This window comes from Lottia gigantea, assembly GCF_000327385.1.
Source record: "Lottia gigantea unplaced genomic scaffold LOTGIsca_101, whole genome shotgun sequence".
Lineage (NCBI taxonomy): Eukaryota > Metazoa > Mollusca > Gastropoda > Lottiidae > Lottia > Lottia gigantea.
This window is the reverse complement of record NW_008706772.1, coordinates 659628-672037: the sequence shown is the minus strand read 5'-3', so window position 1 is coordinate 672037 and position 12410 is coordinate 659628. Positions and strand designations below refer to the sequence as shown.

The 12410-nt window shown below is 30.5% G+C and overlaps 2 protein-coding genes across 2 annotated transcripts in view; one reads left to right on the top strand and one right to left on the bottom strand.

The window, feature by feature from the left end:
* Nucleotides 1-22: 22 nt before the first annotated feature.
* LOTGIDRAFT_204952 (hypothetical protein) lies at nt 23-7617 on the top strand. Its single transcript, XM_009046443.1, has 14 exons — nt 23-210; nt 622-800; nt 1168-1225; nt 1761-1886; nt 2171-2246; nt 2558-2750; nt 3201-3301; nt 4284-4333; nt 4671-4766; nt 5356-5469; nt 5778-5928; nt 6445-6646; nt 7143-7229; nt 7375-7617. The coding sequence occupies exons 2-14, from the start codon at nt 636-638 to the stop codon at nt 7477-7479; spliced, it is 1524 nt and encodes a 507-aa protein (XP_009044691.1). The 5' UTR covers nt 23-210; nt 622-635; the 3' UTR covers nt 7480-7617.
* Nucleotides 7618-9562: 1945 nt separating this feature from the next.
* LOTGIDRAFT_237291 (hypothetical protein) overlaps nt 9563-12410 on the bottom strand; it is a gene marked incomplete at its 3' end in the record, with an annotated part of 5253 nt that continues 2405 nt past the window's right edge. Inside the window, exons 2-6 of the mRNA XM_009046442.1 lie at nt 11925-12221; nt 11137-11505; nt 10622-10706; nt 10070-10284; nt 9563-9879 (exon numbers count right to left, since the gene is read on the bottom strand). Of these exons, the coding sequence (XP_009044690.1) occupies nt 9563-9879; nt 10070-10284; nt 10622-10706; nt 11137-11505; nt 11925-12221 (1283 nt within the window). The remainder of the gene's footprint in view (nt 9880-10069; nt 10285-10621; nt 10707-11136; nt 11506-11924; nt 12222-12410) is intronic.

The window sequence follows — 12410 nt, the reverse complement described above, 5'->3', positions numbered from 1 at the left end:
AAATCTTTCGTTGTTTAATAAGTATTTAGTATACAGTTCTATGGAAGAATCCATTGCAATCCATTAGCAAAATTTAAAAAAAAACAGTGATAGTAGCTGGAATCTACGCCTATCCAAAGTTGCTGAGTTATCTATGGAAAAAATCAAATAGGCCTAGACCTGACAGGCCTAGCCTATCCATAGAATTGTTCATGATAGCCCACTAAAAGGGTTTGTTCACACTAGGCCTATTATGTAGCCTATCTTACAGTAGGGCCTACAACACAAGCTGAGCACTGTAAGCAGCACAGAGCAGAATTATTGAGCGGAACTTAGTTACTAGGTTTTGCGGATACGATTGAATGAATAGGCTAACAACCTTGCGCCTTTTACTGCCCCGTCTTTTGGCTTTGGCAGTTAGGCCTAATTAAAGTACTAGCTTATATAAGCCTCAATTTTGACTCTGTATTTGAGGCCTCTGAAATTGATTTTGGAACCTAACAATTTTCCACAAAATAAATTTGAATCAACTTGCATCTTCAAAGAGATTTGCAGCCATAGGCTTTTTATCGTTGATTAATTACTTTTCAAACACCCAACGCCCTCTACATCATTACTGTGTTTATTGTATGTATATTTCAGATTGCTGCTGGTGAATGGACAAAATGTCATGGAATCATGATTTTACAGATTTTCAAACTGTTCCAAAATTAAATTTGAATATGCAAGCTAATCAGAAGACAAGACAACCCACAAATACTCCATCCAGTAGTTCATCAGAAATTAAGATACAAGATATTACTTCTGGACATTCCTATATAGTAAGCTTGATAGTTTAAGTTATTTTCAAAGAGTAATTTAAAAATCTGCCTTGTTTTTAGGTTTTTTGATTAAGTTAGCAGACATCAAAATGACTTTCAGACTAATATTTTTGCTCTAGCTGAGAAGAAACAATACCCGGTATCACAGAACAAATTACCTTGAAATGTTACAAAAAAAAACCTTCTATAATTCGGTACCGGTACTTTGAATTAACGTATGTGTAACTAAAACTTCCAGATATACTTCTAAGCTTATCATTCAAATTGAATGTTGCACCCTTTACAAATCATCATAGACATCACTAAAATTTTAATATTCTGGTAATTTATTATATGTTTATCTATTTATTCATTTACTCTCTTGCAGAATTTTGTAGGATTGATAATTTGTAAAGATGGGCCCAAATCTATTATTAATAAGAAAGGTGAGTTAAGATCTTAAAGACATGAGAGCTTTTGTCATCTAATATGAGCTCTTAGAGCTCAATTTTAGTTATCTGAAGAGTTTTCAGTATTAGACGACCAATTCTCAGACTATAAAAATTTTGTCTGTGGACACTAATTTTCTTGTTGGAGTACCGAACATTTAATTTAAATTAGGATTAATTGAATAGCTGGTAAAGCAAATATCCCTTCAATGTTACGTTAAATTTATTTCATGTTTATTAAAGGGGTTTTCTAAATTTTTAATGTGTATCAGGGGTACTGAGAGCATCAATTTGCCCTATTCCAATTTTCCATTAGACGTCTGTAGTTAGACACTTAGTTTTAGTTTTAGAACCTCGGTTGTCTTATTGCAAATTGGAATGGTTGAATTGATGCTATCAATGTCCCCGATACACATAAAAAGTTCAGAAAACCTTTTTACTATCCCCTTTAAGATAACTTTTTTCAGTAAGGAATATGTGATACTTGCACTTTCCATATTATGTAAAACTGTGTGATTGATTCTTGTTTCAGGCACTGAAAGACATTTATTATCATTTACTGTTAGAGATAGTGAACAAGATTTTATAAATTTAACATTGTGGGGTAGTGATACCTTTATTTCAAATTATAATAGATCTACACAAGTTGGAGATGTTGGTATGTTTTCAATATAACTTGAAATAAAACTTTAATCCCAGACTTAGCCAAACTCTTATATTAAGAACAAAATTAACGCAAAGCTTAAGGTAGCTGATATTGGACTTTGCTGCAACAATTTTCTGCACATGTCTTGTCAATTATCAAATTTGAATCTGGAGGAAATCAAGACCTCAAGCCAGGAAAGAATATTGCAAAGTTAAATGTTCTCAAACTAATTAATTTATTTCTAATGGTTATCTTTTGCTGTTAAAAGTTTTGTAAATGTATACTTGTACTTCCAGTTCAAATCAGCAATGCCCAAGTTCAAACAAAACAAAATAATGGAATGGATGATAAATACAAGCCATGGACACCAAGGTGTGTATAAAACTTTGTCTGAAAGAATTTTGTGATTTTTATATCTAAAAATCTGATCGTCTTCTAAACTGTACATAATTTGAAGAAACAACAAAATAACCTTCCTTGTCTGATCTTCTGATGAAATAAATTTCGAAATATGGCAAATGGCAAAATCAGAAAGGTTTTATGTTTTAGTTGATTTCTGATATTTCAATATTAAAGAGAATTTCAGCCCAAAAAATATTCGTCATATTCAATATCATTGATATTTCAGCCAAATGTAATATTTTAGTTTATTTCATTGTTCCCAATTTGTTTTAATATTTCAGTGGTTTTCAGCTGAATGTATCAGAAAATCATGGTAGTATAGAGGTATACAATGGTTGGGATGTTGATCATTTGAGATCATTACAACATATACCTAATAAAGCTAATAATGATTACTATACTCTTGATGATATCAATGTTAATGGTATGTCTTTACAAGGAGAACATGTTAATTTATTGGTTGCTGTTAAAAAGGTAAGTGTTGAGGAAATGCATACAGTCTAATAAGTGTAAAAGAAAATAAATGAAATGAAATGTATGGAGTTTTATGTCCTACTTTTCTACACCATGTAGGTTAATGAAGACGTGCAATGCTGTGAAGGACACAAAGAGGGAAAAATAAAAGTAAAAGAGATATAATGAGTCCTTCAAGTTTAACAGAAATTTTTGAGCCCATTTCACAGTGTCATGTTACATTTGTGAACTATGTTCCAATTATTCACCAATGTATAAATGCCTGGATGATTAGGTGACTTTAGTTCAAAAAACATAAGAATTTGTTTTTCAACTCAATTAAATCGTTGAATATCAAAATGTCTTTCCACAAAATTAATAACTGTTTATAATTCTACGTAACAAATTGATATTTATATAAGTTAATTACAAAATAGTCAGTGATTATTGCCTCTTGTTTATTGTTTTCAGCTAGGAAAAGTAAGAAATATAACAACCAAAACAGGGAAGACTACAAAGAAATGTGAAGTGATATTGTTTGATGAAACTTGTGCTAATCTTCCTTTAGATTTGTAAGTTATTCAAAACTGGTGATATCAAAAGATATATTAAACTGTGACTTATTTTATGTTGTTTAATACACACACCTAATTTTTAATGCAATATGCTCTTGGTTACAACACGAAAAGAAAACCATTATTTTACCATAAAGTGTTTTATTGGGTTAAAGATCCCTTAAAAATTGAAAATACATGTACAGTGAATTGCTATCATTGGATTGAAATTATGGTGCATGCTTGGATATTGAATTTAGTTTCAATCGTGGCAGTGGCACTACTAAGATTGAAATCTCTGTTTTAATACTACTAAGATTGAAATCTCTGTTTTACTAGTACTAAGATTGAAATCTCTGTTTTACTACTACTAAGATTGAAATCTCTGTTTTACTACTAAGATTGAAATCTCTGTTCTACTACTAAGATTGAAATCTCTGTTTTACTACTACTAAGATTGAAATATCTGTTTTACCACTACTAAGATTGAAATCTCTGTTTTACTAGTACTAAGATTGAAATCTCTGTTTTACTACTACTAAGATTGAAATCTCTGTTTTAATACTACTAAGATTGAAATCTCTGTTTTAATACTACTAAGATTGAAATCTCTGTTTTACTACTAAGATTGAAATCTCTGTTTTACTACTAAGATTGAAGTCTCTGTTTTACTACTAAGATTGAAATCTCTGTTTTGATACTACTAAGATTGAAATCTCTGGTTTACATTCAAAAACTATTAGAAATATTTAGATCTTGTTACTTTACTTGTGATAGGGCTCAGCTAGTTAGACTATTGATCTCTAATCCAGGGATCCAATGCTTATGTCAAGATAGTACATTCAACCTGATTTCCACTGAAAGTGTCAACTAAAACTCATAAAAGAGTAGATTTTATTGTGCTTACAAACTTTCCCTTAATATTTCTCACCACATGGTGTTTCCCACCTTCCTTTCCATTATGTGCCTAACTTGTGAAACTTATCGTCACTTGTTTCAGATGGAATAACAATGTTGATATAGCTCAATTATGGATACCTCATCAAACAGGTATATCAATAGTTTTATTCTAACTTATATTAAATATAATATACAAATTGTGTGCTCTCTAGATAATTAAGAGGTTAGGGGAGTGGAAGGACTGACATGTGAAGTTGCTCCTTTATAGCATAGCTGCAAACAAAGAAAGAAACAAATTGTCAACCCAACTCTACACTTAGTCTGCAAAGTCTCTACAATTCTCTACATAAATTTGAAGCTTTAATTCATTCCAGTATTGATATGCTGTTGTACATGCTGACCATTCTGGATTGAATTAGTAATTTATTTCAAATGATTGTTAAAATCTTATGATTTACATATACACATATAACATACATGTTTTCAGTAATATTTGCTGCAGATGTTAAGATAATTTATAATGAATTTAAATCATCAATGATTGCTGTATCAGATTCAAAAACTATTTTTACTATTGATCCAGGTACTATATATTCATTATATAATTAATAATATTATTGATTGTCCTTTATATTCCTGTAATGGCTATTTCATTAACAATGATCTTACAATCTGACTTCTTTCTAAATACACAGAGATTTATGAATATCAGAAGAATTATGTAGACGTATCCAATATGCCATAAAAAGGAGGTCACCATTTGACCAATCATACTTTAGTCACAGAAATGGGAATTTTTTTGCTGAGCTAATCAGTAATAGTGTTCACAGCTCACCATCGAAATTTGAGCCTTCAAATCCATCTGTGCAGAATTTGAAAGATACATTGACGACACAACTTTTCTTGATACTTCGTAACATATAGAAAAGAAATGTATAGAAAAAGGAAGTGAATTTTTTAGTTTGAAGTATATTTGAAGGGATCAGGAATTTTCATGCAGTTTTCCTGAAGACTATTTACATATATTCAAGATCTAAATCAACACTCAAAAATGGCATACGAAAATTGTCTTTAACTGGATACATATACAAGTTGTGTATCTGTTATGATAACTATAGACTATGTCATGTTATTAACCATCTTTATATTGTTTCTATTATTTATGTTTTAAGATACCCAAGAAGCTTACAGCTTACATAGTTTCGCAACTTCTGAAAAAAGTTTTACCGAAGATACTAGTTTTAATGAAGGCAATGTTTCATTCAGTCGTGAACCTGATCCAGATTGTATGTATTGTTACATTGTACTTCATTTGTATTAAATGGGACACATTTATTGTGACATATATGTAAACTACTACAATGTAAAAGTTTAGGCCTCTTTGTGTTAAAAACTCATATTAAGCATATAGTATAATATAGATAATCGTATGGATACATCAAATATTAGCTATGTGGACTCTCTAAATGGGTAACAAGTTCACATTTTCAGTTGCAGAGTGGTGTCTGGTTTTGCAGAAGGATAAGCATACCCTATTTTGCAAGTGACTCAAGCCACAGTGCTCCTTACTTTTTAATGTCAATGCTTTTTTCAGTGGATTCCATTAGAGATATTTATACTGTAGAAGAAATCAAAAAGAAGGCACAAGATGAAAATGATAAACAGACAGATTATGGTGTAGCATTTGTATTTGTATCATTATTGGACATTGATAATGAAGATAAAATAATAACTAAAAGAATTTGGTAATATAGTTCTGTTATGTTTTATATATGAATATACTAGTGTTTATATTTGTCGGCCTTTCCAGTTATATTGTCTTGCTGAGTAACACAAAACTTTAGGTTTGTTGCAATTCAAGTGAAAAAGTGGCATGAATGCACAATATGATGTGAATTTTATTTGTATGTTGTTCATCATCACTGTAAGCAAAATCATGGAGACTAATGATAAGGAAGAAGATAATGCTTATGCACTTTATTGAATTCATTTTGAATGAAATTTCCCCATCTTATATAGTTCTTAGCTATTTTTTGCTTGAAAATTATCTCCCTTTAGTCTTCAGAGTGTCATTCTTCTTTCTTTTCCAAAAAAATTATATAATTCTATGAGGAATATTTCGTCCATTCCTTTTCATGGACATATTTCCATTCAATGAGGCTGTGCAGTTTTCATGGCAATTTCTTTTATTTTTGGGGAAATTATCTCCCTTTAATCTACACAAATATGAAGTCACCATGAAATTTGTGTTATTATTACAGTGAGAAATGTAAAAGAGTATTAAAGAAAGAAAGTAATTATATATGTTTGAATACAGTATGTAATGGTGAAGATGATAATAATATGATCAATGATAATTATAATCTAGAATATAATATTACCTTGTCTATATCTGATCATACAGCTACCTTAGATTTTACACATCTACAACCTACAGTAGCTGAACATATGCTTGGGTTTCCGGTAAGTTAACTTCAGAAGCAACTGTTGATAATAATCATGGTGGTGATCTTGATAATTGTATGTAGGTGGTTGAATATCAGATGAAAACATTACCACATTTTCATTCTCTGAAGTGATACTTACCACTGAAATTAGGTCTGTCAGCTTAGGAAAGATATAAAATGCTAAAAATATTTCTTTACAATTATAAGAACAGTATACTCTGCATAATTTGACATACACTGGGATCGCAAAATAATGTCGGATTAGCGAGAGTGTTCGAGTACTCAAAGTTTTGACATTTTTTAACATGTGCCACATGTTACTATTTTCTATCAATCCTTTTTTAAGAATGTGTTTCCTGAATATAGAGTCAAGTTTCTTTGAAATGAGATTAAGCAAAAATCGTCTTGTCCATGGAGGCCTCCACAAAAAGAACGAGCTGATTATCAATGTGCGGCTTGATGAAATATTTTTATTTAATCTCATAGATATGCAAATTTAACACACATTTCAGGCTGATCAAATTAATCATGTCAGTTTGGATCAGTTAACTCAAATTAAATGGAAATATCTGTTAGAAAGATGTAAAATCAAATTTAAGGTAAAGATATTTGAACATTTGTTAATAGATATTAATCTATATAATTTTGTGCAAACAAGGTCAGTCGTATAATTTGACATGAAATGACAAATAACTTGCTTTAAAAGGAGTTTTAGAAGTAAAAATTATTCAATTTTTTTTTCAGTTGATCAAATACAATAAAGATTCAATTAGTAAATATACAGTAAGAATTTTATCATTAGATTTAGCAGATACAGAAAATGTTTTGAATTACTTTGCAACACAATAATTATGTATCATTCATCTACTTGAATGAAGTCAACCATTCAGAAGCTGTGATATTATGTAATTTCTGTGATATTTTTTGTAAGTGGTTGAATTTAAAGTTGTTAAATTGTTACCATTATATTAAAAGTTTAAAAACATGAAATAGAGCTTTGAATCCTACTATTGCAGATGCATGTCATGAGCAATGTGGAAAATTTCTTTGATTTGCAACTCTCAAATCTTAATTGTTAGCAGTCTGAAAAAAAACGAAACTTTTTCCACGTCAGCCCTTTCAAACTACATCTACAACATTTGGTCTAAGAGCAATATCTTGCATGCTTAATCACCTTGTCTCATGATGAATAATTGCTTTTAGTATTCAGTAGGTATCAAAACACTATGGTTACTGAGCAAGTTTATAAAGTTCATACAATGACAAAGTTATGGTACCCAACAAGCTAGTAGATTGTTAGTGCGGACAATGGCCATTTTCTATTTTCAGAAATCATAATTAAAGAAACATTATTTTTCCTGTGATCACATTTGTATTTTGAAGTTGCCAGATTTTTCTAGGTGCTTGGGGTCATGTCAAATCTAGTTGATCAACAGTAATGTTATCTTCAAGTTTAACACAGAAATATTACATATATATATTGCTGAAATGTTAACAGCAATAAGAAGAAAAACCTGTCTGTAGTAGTCTTTATTTTAATACATGTAATTATAAAACAAACAACAATCTTTGCATAATATATTATCAATTCCAAAAATATATCACTTTCACAAAACAAAACAATTGTAGATAAATCAATACTGTAACCCTATTTGTGCATTCATTACCTTAAAATAAATATCAAGTTCTGAATATTGACCCCAGCAATCTCATATTAAAAAGATCATTGTGTATCAATCGATTTCATAAGATTTGTTTGATATTTTAACAATAATAAAATCAAGTCGGACAGTCCTCCCATTTAGGACTATAAAATATCCCAATTAAAGAAAACAAAATGAGCAAAAATAAGGGGAAAGGTATGACAATTTGAACATAAATAATATAAACTCTATCTGTAGATAATAGCACTATCTTCCATATATAATATTTTCCATATATTAAGATTTTGAAACTATTATAATAATTTGTGTTTTGAATATTCAATAATGAATCGCATGTAGTAGATAAATATTTTAATATGTGAGAGGAAAAAAAGTGGAAATCAAATTTTTTCTAACACAAAATGCACAGAAAAGTTTTTCTATTCACTGATTAACCTAGAAGTTAATTAAATACTAATTACCAGATTGTGGATAGCAAGTATAGTAACCGTACATTACTAAAAAAAAAGCAAACTATTTATATCTGCCTTTATATCAAGACTTGAACCATTTCATGACGAAAGACATGCAGCTGTTTCCTCATGATTTAATGATTGAAATAACTCACAAGAAAGAAGCAAAATATCTTCAGTTGTACACATCGAAGTTAACAAATTTTCCTTAGAGCCAACTTTCAGATATTAAAGGTATCTTTAGCTAAGATAATGAGATCGCAATGTCCTTAAAATCTAACAAATATTTTGGATGTCTTCACTTGGCTATGATGGTTGAGCTTAGCTGAAATAACATGTGTTAAAACAAACCAAGATTTCTTAACAGTAGCTCATTAATGGACACTGCCAGCTACAAAATTACGTAATATATATCTGAGTGAATGAACAAATTTAAGTTTTTATGGGGTTGTTCGGATTAAACAGGGATATGTAAGATGGATATATATTCTTATTTGCCAAATTTGAGAATTTAAATTTCATGTTTAGGTAGAATACTTTTAAGTTAGCATCTCAGGTTTAAAGCTATGTAACTTGAAGTTTGGTGGGTTAGCAAGATTCTGTGTTTGTAAAGAAGATACATATAGTATCATTCCAATTTCCATGTGATTTCTGATTTCTCTTTAACAAAATGCAAAGACAAGTTGTTCCTTATGGCTGGTTATCCTACAGTTATCTACCAATTCTTACAATATGCAAATACTAAATAGTATGAAAGTATAAAAAAAATGGGCACTGGTAAAGCAACTTTCCAATTTCAAACAAACACAATTAAGGTTATAAAGTTTCATAAATAAGTCTACTGGTTTCACTACTGTCAGCATCAGGTCTATTAGATGGTATTTGAGGATCACAGCTTTGTACTGATAATGTTCGGCCTGATTTCTTGAAATATTTTTTCATCCTGCTCAACACAACAGACAATGAGATATAAGACTCATTTCTTGCTATTGATGGATGAAATTCAAAATCTGCCACCTCAATAAATGGTTTCTTTTTCATTTTCCATAGATAAACTCCTCCAATAATGACAATTATACATACTAATATACTAAACACTATTGGTACTGTAAGCATTGGTGAACTATGTTTGTCTGAAAATATAAACAAAATACATTTAAATCCAATAATACTTAACCAATCATGGAAGGGAAATTACTAGATATTCTGCAATGTCCGTGTGCCACACACCATACCTCAATAACAGTAGAGATGTTTCCAAACCAACTTACATATTAGATTTTGATATCTGAAACAAAGAGCAAATAAAACAAGTTTTCTTACCTGGATTATAAGCAAATATAAAATAATGCCCATTTAAATAGCTCACATCATTATATACAGATAATTGTACATCATGCCAGCCTTTTTCTTCAGGCTTTACATTTATTCTATGAAAACAATTTGTGCTATTGAAAGTTTTTGGAACACAACTGTAAGTTTCATTCAGTTTCTTTCTATTTAATTTAGTCACATTCCAACACACCCCAGTTGGAGAACTGAAAAGAAAAGCATCCAAATTAATTTTACATATTCATTTTAAGTCTACTTCAGTTGCAACAAATTTGGCAAAAAATGAATTCACATTACCATGATTGTAGTGTATCATACTGAAGAATAACCTAATAGAATTCTACAATGTTTTTGACAATCTTTCAAATGACTTGCAGCTTAATGGAATTTACATAAAAATTAATCCATTTAGATTCAATGTTGTAGATATAAATTATCACCATTTGCAATAGAAACAAAATTTCAGTAGCATGCTCCTTCTCAGCATTATACTTTTTATGGTTTTGTCTACTGAACAAACAGATAAACTATACCGGTACCTACCTCCCTAAACAAGATATATTTAAAGTTATAAAACTATTGACACCAACACTTGTTCCACCATCAATACGAACAATGCTTAATGGATCTACAATAGACACAGATTTTATTACCTTGTCGAGTTACTAAAGTAGGATGACATGGCTATATTTGCCAATACAATTTTGGAAATTGGTCAAGGTCACCTGAGAAATACTACAATGCTGGCTCATGCAGACTTTATGTAGAGGAGATCAACAACCTCTTTTCACTTAATATTGATTGTCTAGGTGTATCTATTTACAGTTTGTGTATCTATTTACAGTTTCTGTATCTGTTTACAGTATCAAATTGCTAAGAATTTGAATCAAATCAAATGTGTTTTCACCAAAAACCGATTCATGAATCAAAATGGGCCTTTAACCTGTTGTCTATTCCAGTGCTACTGCAATCACTAAACATTAAAGATGCGTATCTTCCTTTATCCAATGGCTCACAAGATTTGATGTGGTTGATAAAACATTGAAAGTAGAACTCACCTTTCGCATGAACATGATGCACATAACTTCCACATTTATCAAACATGGATACAGCACTACATGATTTACTATTGGAATGTTCATATGGTATTGTTCTATTTCTTACACCAAAATCATCTAAAAACGTTACAAAAACTGTAACTTCCACTGTATGATTGCCTGGTTTGCTTAAACTCATATTATAGCTGGGTACAGTTGAATAGTCCTTGAATTCACCATCTATATACCAGAAATATTCATGACTAAGAAGCCTATCAAATTTATCACTTAAATTTAACTTTAGTTGCAGTTTCTCACCAGTGGCAAACACTGATGCATTTCTTTGATATGGTAGTGATTGGTTTAAGCTCAATTGGCCATTTAAACTCTCTGAAAAGAAAAGAATATCATGAAGTTTGATTTTAATCAAATTTTTAGAAAATTCCTTCTGAACGGTTGGGGAAAATTTGAGAATAGTCTAAAAATTAAAAATTAAAATTATACTTAACTTTTGCTCTTTTTATTGGCTTTTTTGCAATGTAGCCATTTTAGTTAGTGTCTAACGTCAGCCTTCTTGACTCGATGACGTCTTCTGTAACCAATCAAATTTCTACCCTCTCCAGCACTGGCATTTTGTGACACAGTGATTGTCAGGTTAGGTAAGAAGGTTAATTTGACGAACGTTCAAGAGGGCTATTACCAAATTATTAAAGTAACGCATCTTCAAGTTAATTTGTTACCTAACAGAAAAGCATTAACACATGTTTCAAACCCACTGATCTACAAATAATACAACAAAAAATTCTCACCAGTCAAAATAAAAGGAAGGCTGGCAAATGCTAACATATGCTTTCCTACACCAGTAACAGAAACTGTGACTAAATATTGTCCTCTTTCTATCATATCACTGGGAAAGACTTTATATAAAGATGATTGGTAATCACCCCAGGTTTCTTCATACGATTGATTAGCTGTGTTTGACCAAGTGTAGTGGAATTTTTTGGACTGTTCATAATGCCCAAAACGATCATAAAGACGTGCTTGAAAAGTTATCATTGAATCCAATACTGCTGGACCAGAATATGATAGTATCACTGTATAATTTGCTGTAATAAAAAGATCATAACTTTGAATGTTTATGTCTTGAATCATTCCAGATGAGCTAGCCCAGGCATGGAATATGATTTCATTGTATGTATGTATGCTAATCACGCTAAATCCCTTCCACCTCAGGGATAAACAACGTCGATTTACTATGCCAGTCCATGGAAAAAGATATATGATTAAGTGTTTAC